At 36.4% G+C, this 18,802-nt stretch overlaps 1 protein-coding gene across 1 annotated transcript in view; it reads left to right on the plus strand.

Moving 5' to 3' along the window:
* The window catches only part of LOC113231661 (tolloid-like protein 1), a 158,655-nt gene that overhangs the window by 129,364 nt on the left and 10,489 nt on the right, over positions 1 to 18,802 (plus strand). The window contains exon 10 of the mRNA XM_026466096.1: positions 17,766 to 17,969. Coding sequence (XP_026321881.1) covers positions 17,766 to 17,969 — 204 coding nt within the window. The remainder of the gene's footprint in view (positions 1 to 17,765; positions 17,970 to 18,802) is intronic.

Here is an 18,802-nt window from a genome sequence, read left to right on the forward strand (position 1 = left end):
TTCTTAGGTTTTCGCGATTGTTACATATTGGAAATTAAACTATGTTTTCGGATCTTTATGGCGTGTATTTGTTTCTTTAAACTAACCAACGTTAAGGGCCCTGTACAGGTCTCATGGTCACGTCCTATACAGGGCCCGAAACGATGGTTCGTTTGAACATACAAATATACGCGAATTAGATCCGAAAACATAGTAGGGGAGCGTGGGGGAATGGAAGCCTACTAAGGAAAGTTGATAATTAAAATCATAATTTATGCAATTTAAATTTTTATTGGTTATGAACGTACGCTTCACATATCTGGGTACTAGATAATCACAGAAAAAATATGAAACTAAAATATAATATTTGGTTAAAAAGAAAAAAACTAAAACATGTCATTCGCTCCCATTCCCCACAGTTTGTAAATGGGAGCCGGTAAAAATCCCGTATATCAAATATATATAATCAGGGGCCATTATATATAATCAGTCTGAAAAAAAAAATTAAAGTAATAAAATATTTAGGTTAAAAAGTAATGAAAATAAATAAGAAAGTGTAAAGGAATATCCAGTGAATATTGCAATGGGATAAAGAGAACCAAATAGCTCTCATTACCCACGTTACATCATAATTGAAAAAGGAATAAAACAGTAAAAACATTTCTATTTTTATTGTGGTTCCAAGCATGACTTCTAAAATTGATAGTTATGGTGACATAACTAGTGTAAATACAATGTAGTATCTATGCATTTTAATGCTTACCTGGGATGATGAAATTTGGCAAATGTTATAAGCGCGGAGCGAAAAACATACAACCGTCTCATACGACTAAACGCGGGGTTCTACGGGGGCGCCCACGCGACTCAAACCTTGTAGAACGTTAACGAAGACGTAGGAGTGCCGTTTGTACAAATACGAGCATTGGGAAAGTCCAGCGGGCTCCCAATACCCCACGTTTCCCTATAATTTCTGAAATCGAATCAATTCGTATAATTTTATTTATAATATCAAATCCAGAGGAACTTATTAACGCACAGCCGAAATTATTGTCACTGAAAACAAAAATAAAAAATCGTATAGATATAAATCATTTTTTAAGTAAATAATGGAATGGTTTAACTTTGGTATTGTTTATGGAGTTTAAAACTGAAGTTTACATGAATAATAAGAGAGAGATCAAGTACGTCTTATTTAACCGTATGTTTTGGGGCTATTTACTTTATATTGGCGTTCCTATTTTTCAACGTTAATGATAAAACAGGTATTTTTTTAAGCATTTATAAGCGTTATAGAGGTAAAACGGGTGCTAAAATTAGCCAGCATAAATCTTATTGCTGACTAAGAAAATTGAGAAAAAAAATTTCCAACACGCAAATATTGATCGTTCGAAATTAGACCCTAAGTGGAACGCAGCGGGGCCTTCATTTATTAATCCAAATATGGTTTTCCTTATGTTATGTATAACCAGGTAAAATCGATTCTTTACCTAATTCCACGCAGGAACTAACTAATAATAATAGTAGAGGTGTATACGATAATTTAATAAAAAACATAATGATTGTAAGTGAAATTTTATTTTCGGATCTATATCGCGAATATTTGTTTCATTTTTCAAAGAATCAAGAAATTTAAATTTAACGTATCGAAATAAAAATATACTTTTGTCTCTTTTCATGTACAGTAAAATTATTAATTAATAAATTATAAAAACTTTAAAATTATAACGTTCAAAAAGAAGAGTACCTACCGGCATTTCGTAGAAGCGCATGAAACGTAGCACAGAATTTGTCCTGATATTAAACATAAACATTTCACATTCGAAATTTATTGGAAATACGTAATGGAATGTAAATAACTGTCACTCTTTTTCTACCAATGTATTTGGGCATTTGAATAAATAGATTGCCTTCTTTATTAACCAAAGAGACTGATCTTAAAACTGTAATAATAAAAAATAACAAATTTTATTCATTTTAAAACTAAACATGAAATGGACGCAATGGAAAAAGTATAGTAAAAATCAAAACATGACAGCCGATAAATAGAAAAGAACTTAGTATAGAAATCAGTTTATTTGCGGAAACACAGATTATATACAAGTCAACAATAATAAAATAAGTATTGTTTGTGCGCTACGATTTAAACGGCGGCGGCGCGGCGGCTCACCTCACATCGCGCCCTGCTTGCTCTAACACCCGCACGATTGAAGATTTAATGACGGCTACTAGTATAGTATAATAGTACAGTACAAGATCATTTAGGGCAACTCCCGCCTTTTCATCGCATCATTGCCTACACTTCGCACGGAGCGTAGGGTTGTCACAGTATTAACTAACGCGCACACACTCACAATATTATTTTAGTTATACCTACAGATTGTAAACATAATTTTATATAAATACTAAGATTTCAACAAAATATTTGTATTACTTCACTAATTACCTATATACTCACAAAGACACGGAGTGAGCGGAGTTTATGAAAAAGATGACGCGCTTCATTTATTTAAAAAAGTGCATCATTGCCATTCTATCTGGATTTATTAGCTCCTCATCTAACACCCATAGTGCTAAGCGCTACTAAAGTAATCAAATAAATAAAAATGTGCAACCTAACGTCTCGTGTTCAGATGGTGTCGAGAAGAACGACAATTTAGAATTTGAGGCACTCTTTTTCAAACAACCATATATGCAACAATAAATACATCAGTAGCAGTACAGCTCTTTGTGAATAAGTTCGTCCATGGAAGTACTGCCACCTTACCTACTTCTGACGCCAAGCAGTAATGTGAGCATTGCTGAGTTCCGGTTTTGAAGGGTAAGGGTGCTGGTGAAATGTGGTACCTGGGACTTATCAACTTATGTCTCAGGGTGACGGGCGCAGTGGCGGAATGACCCTAAGATCTTTGCGATTTATTGCTCTGAGTTGCTCAATGCGGATGGGTACTTGACACATATCTTTAAATTGTTTTGCAGATGTGTGAACGTTTTCTCCAAATGTTTCCTTCTCTGAAAAGCTCATGGTAAATTTCAAATTAAATTTCGCACATAATTTCCGAAAAACTCATTGGTGCATGCCCAGAATCGAACCCACGAACCTTTACTTAAGAAGCGATACGTTAAACCATTACGCTATCACTGCTTATTTGTCAATATTAATTATCAATAAATTTAAATTAAATAAACAATTTCTCTCACGGAAATTCTAAACTGCAAAACGATATCTGCCTACGTACCATTAAAAAAGGTATAAATATATTATCTACAAATTTACATTTACCTGAGCTAACAGACAATCTGTACAATTACCTAATTAACATAATGAATATTAATTTTCATTAACCGAAAACGTTCCCAGAAGTATAATGATAATGAAACTGAACATTTCAAGTCTTACTGCAAACTAAAATGTGATACCCATGAGTATTAATGCAAAATTAACATAATAGGGACACATCTGCAAAATTAAAGTTATAGGGAGCCTTTTGCGATAATCTTAATGATGTTTCCGTCAGTCACCTATATACAACCTTTGGTACACCAACCTCTTTCAAATCGTAGAATTGTCAAACGTCTTATATATTATTATATCCCATATACTTAAGGTATAGCAGGGTTACAGTAAACTTTCGAGAGTAAGTAGATATGAAATTTTACAATATTGGAGATAATTTAGAATACTGCAATATTGAAATTTTTCTTTGTGTTCGATCATTATAATAATAATTATAACAAACTAGTGGAGTAATTTCACAATTAAATGAATATCATGGTAGTAAAACATCATAATATTAATTACAATCAACATAATATAATATTGGAGATTTCTTATAAAATTTATATTGTATTTGATTTTTTATTTGTTATTATTATGTTTTATTATTTTGGTTTTGTTTTTGTGACTAATTGGAGTGCATTAGTATAGTGTACAAATTATTGCATGAGTATTTACATAAAAATTATTACAGCATTGTATGCTGCAAGGCCAGTCATAGTAATTCGAAATGCATTCTTGTAACGCTATTATGACCTCTGTATATCCCAAAAAATAAATAAATATGAATTTGAAAATTTGAAACTTAACTAAACTAAATGTGAACATTTAGTATCAGCAGCATATACTTTTTAACCGACTTCAGAAAAGGAAGGAGGTTCTCAATTAGATTGTATGGCTTTTGTTTTATTTTTTGGTGTGTATGTTACGCGATAACTTTTTGAACGAAAGCGAAGCGAAAATTTGTGAACCGATTTTTATGATTCTTTTTTGTTGGATATAGGGTACCTCAGAAGTAATCTCATTTAAATTTGTAGAAAATATTTCACCTCTAAAGGTGGCAAACTAGGGGATGAATGACTTTTAAGGGCCGTTTTATTACTACTCTGTACTGAAATTACCTACTACTACCTACTATTTACCTCTTCTCTCCAATCAGGCGAGGGTTTAGGCCATAGTCCGCCACACTGACCCACTGCGGGTTGGGAACTTAACACGTTTTCCGAAGGTTGTGAACCTTTTTCGACGTGCAGGTTTCATCACGATATTTTCCTTCACTGAAAGCTTATGGCAAATTTCAAATTTAATTTAATTCCGAGAAATTCAGAAGTACTAGCCCAGATTCGAAACCACGGCCTCTGCTTGAGAGGCTACCACGTTTACAATATTACACTAATGTACCGTCATAATCAAATTAAGTTTAACTTTACCTGCTTACAGAAAACTTGTTGCTATATTATAGCCGAAATAAGAACATTCATTACGAGTACATATTGTGTCGCAAAGTGACAATTCCCACGGAACAAAGGCAAGCAAGATTTATTACCAGCCCAATCGGACGGGATGGGTACCCCGCATTCAGAATCGCATACAATATTAATACATACGGTACAGGAAAACGAGGCGTTTGTAGGATAAACATAGAACTTAATTTTATCGTTGTTAGTTGGTAACAACAACTTTATCAGAGCAGCCCTATATTTTATATTAGTTTTGATATAGTGACCCTCCCTACCGACCCTTGGGGTATACGAGAAGGGCACTATGACCTGCGCGAGAATGCCCGCGCAGGGAACATCTAAGTCAGGTCCTAACCCCGGATCAGCCCGTTTGCATGGAGTTCATCCGGTTCTCAGGAAGGCTAGTGACTTAGGTACCCGGCCCGGGTGCACGTACAGCACCCTCCCTATTTTCCAGATAGATACCGGAGCTATGGGCACGCTGCCCCCGCTGAACCGTCGACTCTAAGCCGACTACCAAGTCTACTCTTTGAAGACGGAACTGTAAGGCACGCTCGCTTCCCGATGCCGAAAAAAAAAACATCGTCTCTCCAGTCCCCAAATTCCTACGCGACTGGAGTGACCGGAGAATGTCTACTATTACTACTACTCTACTACTCTACTAGTACTCCGGGCGTGTGCCGGACATGCCGGTATCAATGTTTTGCAACAATGTCCGGACATAGCTAACCACTTAAAGGGCAACTCACGTGTCTAGCGCGTCTCTTCATTATTAGGCCCTCGTGTAGACCGCTACTAAAATACGCTAGCTGCGCGCGTGACGAATGATCTATCAAAGCAGAGTAGAGAAAAGCTACGTTCCAATAACCGTAACAGTTACGCTATTATGAAATCTCCACACTATCTAATAATAAGTTAACTGCCTCTGTGGCCGAACGGTTACCATGCCGGACTGCCACGCAGAGATCCCAATTTCAAATCCCGGGCCGGGAGAAATATTTGTATGGCCTATATTTATTTGTGATGAGATTAGGTGTAATTTGTGGTTGTCTGTGTGTGTCCGTGACACTGGATATCCCTAGTACGGGGCTATGTTGAGTATGTGCGTTATTATTATTATTATTATTAAGTGCACAAGATGCCGTCGGTGATCGTATATAATATGACATGCAGGACCTGTTACCAATAATTAGTGTTTTATACAAAAACTGAAATTTTCGATCCACTCTACGCGCCACTATTATTCCTAGCGAGGATTACGTAAGAAGATATAAATAAACTAGATAAAGATCGTATTTTTAAACATCACGAAACACTTCTTCAAGTCGGTGTAAACATCAAAAAGGCGCTCAAAGCTTTAGGATTGAAATTAGATTAAGAAAGGACAATTCCGTAGTAAACAACAACACTTTAGAATTAAAAAACAAACAGACGAAATCTTCAGAACCCCACAGTACCTATAACAAACTTAGTTAACTCAATTCATTAACTTAATTTTCTCAACATTTCAGTTAATAATGAAGTGCTAAATGAGTAAAGTAATTTAAAGTTTAACCGATAGACTAATCGTCCATAGTGACGCCATTACAATAGCTGTACAATGATAATTTTCTCCTAAATCTAATTATTTTGTGAATCGGGGTAGTGTATATTGCACTATAAGTGATTCTTCGTGTAGGTAGGCACCACGGTTCTAACTAGGTCTACCGCAAAGCAGCATTGCAGAGTGTTGTACTGCAGGGCACGAACCAACGCAATCACCACACACTTAATAGCTGTAGAGCTCCTTGTGACATAGTTCGTCCAGGGAACTACTGCCCCTTACCTATTTCTGTCGCCAATCGGACATGTGAGTGTTACTTTGTTCCGATTTAGTAGGGTAAGAGTGCTGGTGAAATTTCAAGTACTTGGGACTTGTCAACTAAGTCTCAGGGTGATGGGCACAGTAGCAGTGCCCCTCAAATTTTTGGGATTTAAAGCTCTGAGTGGCACTGCAACTGCAGCTTGGACAGGCGTGTCACTTACCACCAGGCGCACGACTTTAATGTCCTATCATTTGGTCTCATAAAAACAAACACGTAACTTAGGGTATGTTCACATGACAAACGTTCAACGCGCGTTAGTTTTTTGAATAGTGTACACATGGCGGGCGCTTTTCGGGCGTTGAGCGCGCGTTGCCACTGTTTCAGTGTAAGTTACAAGTAAGTTCAGTATAAGTCGAAGATGAACGTGGAAACAGCTGTGTGTTTGTAGATTTTATATCGAGAGACAGGAACGCAACAGGAGACGGAAATATTGAGTCCATCCTATTTTATTATCCAGGCTCAGTGAAAGTCACTTCATAACTTTGTATCCTAAACTCAGACTATATGAACCCAAATTTTTTAATTACTTCATGATGTCAATCAAGTCATTTGATGCTTTACTCATAAATGATAAACTTATAAATCCGTATTAAAGGCGTCTGTACCTATTTTTAGAAAAAAATTCGATTTCAATTGCAAAACACGTCTCACCGTATCGAAAATGCGCGTTCATGTGAACGGCCGTACGGCAATCCTATGATGTCAAAGCGCTACAGCGATTTACGTACAAAGTTCGGTAAGTTGTAAGCGCGCGTTAGCGAAACGCCCGTTGAACGCTCGTCATGTGAACATGCTCTTACGCTGATATTAATAAATCCACAACAAGAACGATATTAAGATCGTACTAAAAACAATTGTCTCTATTACTAAATATCACTTGAGTGTACATAAATATAATCCTTGCTATTTGAGAATTTTCAAAATTTACACTTATTTACAAATGTCAATAGTCAATACGTGTTTAAACTAGGGCTTAAAACTGTTTATGGTGAAGTGAGACCCAACATGCCCAAAATAGACAACACGGAAAATCGGTATTTCGAAGTTAAAAACGCGATTTCAACTTTTTTAAATTGATAATGAAAACAGAAGAAACCGGTAGTAAACTATGGAACCCGAAAGACGATTGACTAGATTTAGCTTCAACAAAATCACAAATTTCCACAAAATTTAATTTTTTTTAGTACATTAATCTATAGAAAAATCAGTTTCATTCGATTGTTATTAGAGATATTTCAATGAAATTTTCTCTCCCATGTTCCGTAATAAATACCTCAATGGATGACTCATTTTGCAGTAAGAATTAACATTTTATTCCTAAAAGGCAAATGTTTAAAAATCGGGAAACAAATTTCTCCGCATCTACGTCACACGCTTCAAAACCTTCACAATCACATTACCATTGTGACGGTGCGACCTTTTTCGTCGTCATCCTACCTTTTTATCACCCTTTTCTTTGGTTCCTGGCCACTAACTTTTGAAATTTTGAATCGTTCTCTAATTCTTTTCTTCGCCATTCTTACTTTAATTGGTTCCATTGTCACTAAATACAAAATTCTCGAGGCGAGCAGACGTGCTCTTAATCATGTAACCTAACTGCTTATAAGCTGCAATAATACGAATACAGGCCTTATTGGGCCTGGCCTTCCTTTCTTCTTTCCTTCGCCTTTTCCCTGTTATTCTTCTACAATAAATTCACCTGGACCGAGCCTACTTTCCATCACTATTACTGAAATCCCCAGATCACACCATTTCGCCTTAACTCCTTGTAGGAAATCATCCAAAATGCCGATTTTTATAGCTTATTAAGACAAGAGAGTTTGATATGAATCTACAGAACCGAGCATCTCGCCGATACGCATTTAATATAGGACTTCTAAGAGCTGTTTATTAATACTGGCCTTAAAATTTAATGTGCCGCGGTGAGCAATGCCTATGCAACATTACGAATTCTTACTTAGCATTTCAAATATTTATAGGCGGCAGTAACCGCTTTCCATTAGGTGTACCAGTAACTTCTAATATAACATGAATATTTATAACTTTAGTGACAATATTACGTTACCTTCACCAGTCCAAATTTAACATAGGAATAGGATAGTCCTTCCCCGGGTTCGAAATTATCAAGGTATGTATTTTTTTGATAATTATAACGATAATTATCTAATATTGTCCATGCTTGATTCATAGTTTTGTATCTTTAATTTTTGACTAAAAATTACAAAGAGTGAGACAACTATAATCTATATAGTACTTACAATGTTCTTAAGTAGGTACCAAGAGCCTATAGGTATAGAGAAGAAGATAAGTGTGTGTGTGTTTCTCTCTTTTTAAAACGATTTGGTTGGTGACTTTTTATTGAGATTGACTTTAGACACGTTCGGATTATGTTTGTAAACATGTGGCACGACATTACTAGAGGTAGCATTTTTTGTTCCAATTAATTTTATAAGTATCAGTTATATTTATTACCACGATGTTTATCATGATAATTACCACTTTGAACATGGATTTTCCCGAACTATACGGCCGTATAAGGTTGACTCGTTCAGTCGTAATAAAAAGTACATTACTTTTCCTATGTTCATGTTCTCCAAATCCAAATCTATTGAAAACTAAGCACGAAGCAATAATTACATCGTAGTAATTAACATCGATAATTTTAGACTGTTAATTAACGGGAAATTGACAAATCACAAGCGTAGATATTAATATCAAGATTGTTTCTACTGAATGGTGATAAGTGTGGCTGTTAATATTAAAATATAACAAAATTCTAAACTTCGCAGCGTTTTGCTAAATGGTATGTGTACATTTTCCAATATGTAGAAATCCTTTATCAGAGCAGCTATTGTTAACAATAAGGTTTTGTCGTCATTGTGAATGGATTATTAATTATTTACGGGTTTCCTGTTCAATATATTGTTGTACACAAAGTAAATAATAAGGTAAATAGTTTTAAAAATTTTATAGTTATGTAGGCAATTGTACGTTATAAAAGCGCAACGACAGTAGGCATGATCCTTTAGAAACAAATTCGAAACTTCAATAATTTCTTTTAGTCTTTAGTAGCAGTAGAGCTCCTAGAAAGAGTTCGTACAGGGAAGTACTTCGACCTTACGTACTTCTGCCGCCAAACAGTAATACGAGCATTATTGCGTTCCGGCTTTGAAGGGTAAGGGTGAAATTACGGGCACATGAGACTTGTCAACTTATGTCTCAGGGTGACGGGAGCAGCGGCAGTGCTTCTCTAATCTTAAAGCTACGTACCCGAAGCACGACTTGTTCAGTAAAAAAAGCCTAGTTAACTCAATGAGTATCTCCTCTCATCTAAGAAGAATGTTTTGCCCATAGTCCACCACGCTGGCCCAATGCGGGTTGGGGACCTCACACGTTTTCTAATGCTTAAACGGATTATCTCCACCGTTAGTGAGAGATGTTGCTGTTGAGCATTCGCAAATGTATGAAGCTATTAAGAAATGAAAGTCATTGGTACATGACACTCCTGGGATAAGCGCAGAACAAGTGCTTATATATACAGGCGTAACATTTATTTAACTCTTCAGTCTTGAAAGCAACCATTGTTCATCCAAAAGAACTTTACAGCTTCTTACTAACGTTGAAAACAAAAACAAAATGCTTCATATAAAAACTGCCTCAGTCGCCGAACGGTTACCATAATGGACTGCCACGCTGAGAACCCGGGTTCGATTGCCGAGCCGGGAGAAATATTTGTATAGCCTACATTTATATCGCTCGTGAGTTTGGGTGTAATTTGTAGTTGTCTATGTGTGTGTCCATGGCACCCGCGATACAGAGTTTCCTTAGTGCGGGGCTATGAGTAAGTGCATTAAAAAGAAGCACTCAAAAATAAATAAATAAGACTATTATTATTGATACAAAGGATGCATAAACCAGCGTCTGTTGCCTCAATGTGGCTACGACTCTCACCTATTGAACGACGGATAGAACCAGCAGATCTTAAGAACTTCGTTATTGAGCTTGCAGCGGATCTTTGCAATACAAAAATCCGCTACAAGCACAATTCCATTTCTACAAAAACAAGGGTTTAAAAGATTTTTTGCCGTAGCGCTGCCTGTGAGCATTTACGAAAGTTACAGGAGTATTAATTATTACCTAAATACAAAGATCGAACTGCCGCAAACGTAATGCAAAGTTCTATAACAGGCATACAGATTCGTCGAGTTAGTAATTCGACCTGTAGCTTAGTTGGTAAAGCAATGTGGCCGGTTCGAAGTATTTTTTTAAGTATGGATTTATTTTCCAAAAAAATGAATGAATATTGTGATAATAAAATCATCATGATATTCAATATAAATAAACATTGAATGAGGCTTTATTTATATATTTTTAATCACTTTTTCTTTTCTGCTTTTTAAAGCCTTTCATATCTTTTGGACGGCGGATCTCGACCACCATATATTAATTTTTCACTAACGTCATATATCCTGTATCACTTACAGGATCCTTACAAATATACCGTAGACGGTTCACCAAGATTGGCTGAAGAGTTTAGGCTGCAGGGGGTAACATATTAAGTAACAGTAGACCCTTGTGAAAGACGTCGTCCAGGGTAGTACTGCCACCTTACCTATTTCTGCCGACAAGCAGTAATGTCAGTATTACTGTGTTCCGGTTTAGAAGAGTTAAGTTGCTGGAAATTACAGGCACATGGGACTTGTCAACTTATGTCTCAGGTTGAGGAGCGCAGAGGTAGTGCCCCTCAGATCTTGCAATTTAAAGCTATGAATGGTACTGTAACTGTTATGGACAGACAGGTGGTAAGCCACCAGGCGCACGACTTGTTCGTTCCGTCACTTGATGTTATAAAAAAAACATACTACCCACTCGCTCATCCCATTACCCTCCTTTCAGCATCGTCGTAGTCAGGCAAAAAGTGTTAATTTGTCTAATGTGGAAATTAATTGCAGTAAATTGATATAAGGTCGGAGCAATAATCGAAAATACCCTTATCCATCTACTCAGGATTAGTATTGAGTAAGGGATGACACAATGAAGCAGCTGACTAGAAAATCATTTTCTGACATTGAACACTTGCAAAAACCTTTAAAAATCTTGTAAAAACGTTTCTGTTTTGTTATGCCTACTGAACATAACATTAAAATTCACATTTTCTTTATCTTTTTTATCTTTTTTTTACACACAGGTAAATACGTTACGGGTAACCCGTCGCGGGTGATGATATTTTTCTTATCGTGTCGACGGTATACCGACGCTATAACGCTTGACGGGATTTGCCAATCAGCGTAAGGTACATGTCGATTGTAGCCAGACATACAGGAAAGGAATGGTACGTCGTGCTGGGAGACTCCTTTTGTGCATCCCAGGTGGGATGATAACATTGCGGGGTTATATGAGACTCTCCTCCGTAGACCTACCGACTGATTTTTGTTACTTCCATAATATAATGTCCTACGGGATTCTCATGTGGAGTAAAGCTATATATACAAACCATAATTTGTGTTGCTAAAGCGAGCGAATCGTTCTGTGTACCGTTTAGGTTCTCGGGTTTCTCTCAGGGAAAAATTTAAGGAGACTGGTATCATGACTGTGACTTCACAGTACATTTACTCAAATATTTTGTATGCACGTAGAAATATACATAATTTCGTTAAGGAAGCAGATAAATACATAATATTAACCTTAGAACTAAATCCAAACTCATTTTACCTTTTTACAATAAGATCAGGGATCGTATATTAACATTTCCATTTCCTAAGTTTAAAACTTACATTAAAAGCATTTTAATTGAAAATTCATATTGCAAAATTTTGGACTACATGTTAGATAAAGATGTATGGAAAGACAATATGAGTCTAGATTCCACATAAATATGATTCAACGTGTATTATAAAGCACTGAAGTTATTTGAAAAGAGCGATCCCTAGAGTTTCTTGCTCGTTCTTTTCAGGGAAGTCGGCATAATGCACGAACAATGGCTTAAAAAATGAGGTTTTCAAGCATTGACTTACAATTATATGGACGTCGGGTCCGCGCTAAAAAGTGTCCGAACTTATAGGGCGTTAAAATCGTATACAGAGCGTCATTCACGCTTTAGTCTTCGTTTGTTTCTTCTGACAGCGAAGCAAGTAAAATTAGACAGTACTGCGATGACATTACAATTTAAATTCAACGTTTTAGCCTTTTCATATTCCTTTACATGTCACTACGTTTAAATAGGTTGACTTGGGACATCTTATTCGTGGTTTTTGTATTAGACCCGTCGTCCATTTATTTGTAAGTCAATGTTTTCAAGTGTAAAAATTTTGACTATAGAATAAATGATTATTTGACTTTGAATTTGATAAAAGCTCGTCTAATAGATCCTCGGAGGTATATCCACTAAAACCTGTGTACGCGCTCTCTCCTGCGGGTGGCGGTTCGGGTTCGGGTTCCCGTTACGATTCTCCACTCACTTATCCTGACTACTGTTATATTATTATTATTATTTAATGTATATCATGTCTGCTTTGGTGTTTTTTGGTTGTGACCTGTGCCTTCTTAGTATGGAACTTGACACGCCTATCAAGGGGCAGCATTGGGTGAGGAGATGAACAGGAGTTTCATCCTCTTCATGGCAGAATCTACACTCTCTATTTCCTATCTACCCAAGAATTATCATGTGCTTGTTCATATTATCCCGTTAAGTATTTAGTTAGTCATAACTTTTTTATATAATACCAAGCGACGGCTCATCAATCATTTAGTACACCTGGTGGTAATGCAACACGCCTATCCATAACAGTTGCAGTGCCACTCGGACCTTTAAATCGCAAAGATGCACTGCCACTGCACCTGTCACCCTCAGGCATAACTTAACAAGTCCCATGTGCCTGTAACTTCACCAGCACCCTTATCCTTAAAAACCGTAACACAGTAATGCTTACTAATGTAAGCAGTAATCTGCTTGGCGGCAGAAATAGATAAGGTGGCAGTACTTCCCTGGAAGAACTCTTTCACAAGGAGCTCTACTGCTACTACAAGGAGCTTTATTGCTACTAACTACTATTATTTCGAAAGTTGCATAGAACCGACTCTCCGGTCACTCTGTTACAGCACAAATGTTATGGCAATAATAACAAATCATTAAAACTGCCCGAAAACAGAAAAAGTTAATAATATGCAAAGTTCTTATGTATTATGGTCGACCAGAGATTATCCTGACAGGCTCACAGAAGAGAAGTATGGTAACTCCAGACAAAGTAACAGCGAGGCTAGTATGTGTACGCGACAGCCGCGCGTCTGGAATGGGCGCGCATGTTCTCATAATAATGAAAGGCGCGTTGGGATGACCAGTATCATGCAACGTAAGTGCATTGCAAGATTATGCACATGTGTGCGCTCGTACACGACCAGAAAAAGTTTAAGGAGACTGGTATCATGACCATGGCAACACAATACATTTACTCGTATTTTTATATGCCCATAAAAATATACATCATTTCAATAAGAAAGAAGATATCAATAATATTAACCTTAGAGCTAAGTCCAAACTCATTGTACCACGATTTCGTTTAACCAAGGTAGATGACTCTTTTATGGGGAACTGTATACGTTTTTACGATAAGATTCCGGAGCATATATTAAGATTATCATTTCCTAAGTTTAAAAACTGCATTAAAAATATTTTAATTAAAAAGTCATATTACAAAACTGAACACTACGTGTTTGATAAAGACGCACGGAAAGACGAGATAGCTCTAGATTCCACACAAATTTGATTCAAAGCATAGCATTTAAGTTTATTTGAAAAGAGAGAGAGATTCTTCTCAAGTGAGTCAGTCAACGAGCACTAGCTTAAAGTAACATTTTCAAGTGAAAAATTTTACCAATGGAATAAATGATTCTTTGACAATGACTTTGACACATTATACGGTAGCTGGGATTAAAGAAAAGTCGCCCATCACTTGCAATATTATTGAAAGGAGGCACAGATTTTAAGACTTTCGTGTTGATTGACCATCAAGTATATAACTAGAAATAGAGACAAAATAAGGGCCATCCATACCTGACAACTCATCAGTCAAATGGCACTCAGTTTTAAACTCGTTTGCGCTGAAATCGCAAATTAGAAAGCTGAAATAGTACAGCGCCAACAACTGACCTGTATGTCTCCGTATATTCGAAAAATATTCTGTATTTGTATTATAATAAAGATAATATCTCTAACTACGGGGGGCTGTTCCATTGGGTCGTGTGGGAAAAACAGCAATACATCTAATTACAAAACAAACGGAATCACATTTCATCGGTGATTAAATATGAAATTATGTAATTTTTAAATTTTCGTCCTTTACAGCAAAGCTTAGCTTAGCATTACAGCAACTTAAACTGGTCGATTTGAAATGAAACAATTGTAAAAAAGCGATAACCATGGTTATTTATACTTTCGAATTTAATGAAATTCGAATATTCAAATCCCGGTATTTGAATTCCGAAATATCTGGAAAATATAAGAACTACTGTGGTAAAAGAAAAAGTTAGAAAGAAAATAGCTCTATATAGTAAAGAACCTGTAACTAGTATCAATAATTAAAAGGAGGCGTCTGTTACTTTTGTGATATGGTGTAACGGGCTGTTGTCCGCAACTCGACGTCCAGGCGCCTATTTTGGGTGTGGTGGTCGCAAGGTCCTACTCGTGCCAACCAAGCTCTCCCAAGAATCTCTGCACCCTCTTGGGTTTGCTGAAGACTTCGGGGAGAGACCTTGGCCCTCCGAGGTACTTTGCTCTTTAGTTGGCCACGCCGGAGCATTGTAGTAGGATGTGCGCGGCCGTTTCTTCCTCCTTCATGCATGCTCTGCATAGAGGGCTGTCCGTATTACCTAGATTGAAAAGGTGATTATTATATGGGCCATGATCAGTTAGAGCTGGTGCTAGAATGCGCTCTCGCATCTGTTACTGTTATTGTAAAACGAAAAGTTTTAAATAAATAAATCAAATTATTTCGATATAAGGCACGAGAGGTTTTTCCCAGTTTTATATTCAAGGCGAATGGAGAAGAATTGTGTTTCAGCAATAATAATATTTCGTTGTTTTAACTGAGCTGTCACGTAAAAGTAACAAACAGATGGAAATACCTTAACGTAATAGATACCGACCTAACATTTTTCTCAACATATACATACAAATATCAAAGCGAGTAGGCGTACTAATAATAGTATAAAAAAGTAATCCACAAACAAAACCAACCAAGCGTGTCGTACGGCATAAAAGGAACAGCAAAAGTAGGAGATTAAAATTTGGTAAAAGAAATCTTTAGAGATCCATCTACGCTCAGAAAACAAATGGTGTGTAAAAAAGGGCAAAATTGATTTTTTTTTTCTATTCTTTTAGGAAAAACGTGAAAAGTTTCTTTCTAAAATAAAATTTTTACAGCGTTCTGCGGGGAAAATACTGTACCTAAGTAAATTATATTTAGCCACGAGATAATGTTTCTGCTAAAGTTATGATTAATAATATTTTTTATTGACGTAAAATAATAATATTTATATTGTAGCAATATAGATAAATCTAAATATACTAACTAATAAGTTTTTACACAAAAAGACCTACCTGAAAAATTTGTGCATTTACATCTATCTGCCAAGTTTTATTGAATTTGATTAATGGAAAGTGGACAAAATCCAATAAACTGAATTCATACCCTAATTTGCCAGAAAGGGAAGTAGAACTTTACATTTGAATGGAACCACTACTGAGGTACTCCTTTCCAACAAAAAAGAAAAGTAACGTAAACGTCGAAATCGGTTTACAAAATGTCAGAATAATCGCGTAACAAACATACATACAAAAAAATATACAGTCCAATTAGGAACCTCGTCCTTTTTTTAAGTCGATTAAAAACACGTTTTGTTAGCATTTTTATTCAAAGTAGGCCTTACCGGTACTTCAATTTCCGGCTATTTTATGTTAGGTCAAAGATCAGCGAATATAACTGTAGCTGAGAAGAACTCCTTGTGAAGATTTCATCCAGGGTAATATCGCCACCTTACCAATTTCTACCGCCAAGCGGTAATATGAGCTTTATTGCATTCCGGCTCTGAAGGGTGTTGATGAAATTACAGGCACATGGGATTTGTCAACTTATGACCCAGGGTGACGAGTGGCAGTGGCAGTGCCCCTCAGATCTTTGCGACTTAAAGCTCTGAGAGGCACTGCAACTGATAACAGTTAACACCAGGTGCATGACTTGTTCGTCACATCCATTATAAAAAAAAATTCGTAAAAGGCATTTTAAATAGAATGAGGCTCTTAATTAGGAATTTAAAATCAATCTTAAGGTCAAATATATGATAAATAAAAAATCAGTAACGATAGGACTTGTCTTTTACCATTACGTAATTTTTAACATACTAAATCAATGTTTCTAAAAACATCTAAATACCAAATTGGACTTCAAGTTCTTTATCTCTCACCTACGGTAACAGATTTAACGATGCTCTAGAGATACTTATTCGGTTACAATGAAATCGTCTACCCGGCAATCCCGTGACTATTGCCATAAATCGTATTTAATTTATCGTCGGTTTTTAGCTACTACCTACTTACAATTTGGGATTAAATGATGGTTCCTTTCCCTTTCCAAAAATCGAACAATTTGTAACTCACAATAGGCATGCCCTTTGCCCTACCTCTGCTCTCGAAAGGAAACGGATGCAATAAGCTTCCACTTCGATTCCCATTGTAAGTGGCTAGTACTGAAATCCTGTTCTAACCAAAGTTTCCATTGTATCCTGATCCCATACATTTCGTAACGTTTTTCCTGAAGCTACTATAAAAAAGGGAACTGTAAGGAGGCAACAGTTCTAAATAATTTGGTAGTTTTGCAAACGAGATCGTAAATTTTCGCTGGTCGCTCTGGGCTCAGTTTACGATTGTGGTCGTCGTGAGTTTTAGTGCTATTAATCGCTACGTGAAAATAGAAATAAATGGAGTAATATCCGTAAAATATTTGTCGTGGACGGTGTATACAACGTTCTTATTTTGTATGCATCGTAGGAGGATTTGTAAGCCTAATTTTCATGCCTTTCATGTGATCTACTATGATGTGTAATGTGTTAGTTAGTATTATGACTAATGTAATGTAAATTTTTCGTCAAATACGGTGTAAGGATCATAAAAACTAAGCTTATTCCATATTACAGAAATTGATATCCATAAGTCTGAAGAGTGTCGATACGAGTGGGTAGAAGTTCGTGATGGATACATGCCAGATGCACCATCGTTGGGTCGCATATGTGGTTCAGGAAAAGGACCTGTTCTGCGCTCTACTGGATCCAGGCTAACTGTTGTTTACCAACCAGGTCCCAGGCCAAAACCACATAAAGGATTTAAAGCTCATTACGAGGGTAAGTCTGACGAAGGTTACACGAACCAAATCCTAAGTTTTTTGACTTTATTTTGATTTTTGTTAAAAGAATCATACTATTTAGTAATCGAACAACTTTACGAACCTCATACTCACATACATATACTTCACGCCCTTTTCCCATCGAGGTAGGCAGAGACAATTTAACAGTCTTCCATTTGCTACGATCCTGCATCCTTCGCCTCATCAACACTCATCAGTGCTTTCATACATACTCATCAGTTGGGGACAAGGGTACTCTTGATCTGGCCCTTCGTTAGAACGACCTCAATTTGGTCATGGTAAGTTCGCCTTAGACGGCGGTTGCCACCTTGCCGGCTAACACTGGCATAATAAATAAATCTGTTAAATCTATTCGTCAATCTATTTTATTCATTCATTTCTTTGTCACAATGTCTTCTTCTACTTCTTCGACCTCACCATTTAGAAGCACCTGTTTTCCGACCGATAACAATAAATAACATCAAATATATTCACATTTAACAGTCCTTAACCTCGTTAAGTAAACATAAATCCATCTCCATGATTTACTACTATCTCTTGGCCCCATCTGTCTGTCAATCACAGACTTTTATGGCCTGTGACAGGAAATATGTGGGCAGAAAAGTATCACTAATATTACATCCGTAGCAATGAACATTGTAATGTTAAATTGTTCCTAAACCCTGGGAAACAAAAGCGGTCAAACCACTATATCAATCTATGTCTAACCTAATGTATCAACATTATCCCTTTGAAAATACACAAATTTATCACTTACGTACATGTTATTACCTATGAAATGACTTGAAGAGTTATCTTCAATATAATTGT

The sequence above is a fragment of the Hyposmocoma kahamanoa genome, unplaced genomic scaffold (genome assembly GCF_003589595.1).
Source record: "Hyposmocoma kahamanoa isolate Upper Pololo Valley unplaced genomic scaffold, ASM358959v1 66, whole genome shotgun sequence".
Taxonomy (NCBI): Eukaryota; Metazoa; Arthropoda; class Insecta; order Lepidoptera; family Cosmopterigidae; genus Hyposmocoma; species Hyposmocoma kahamanoa.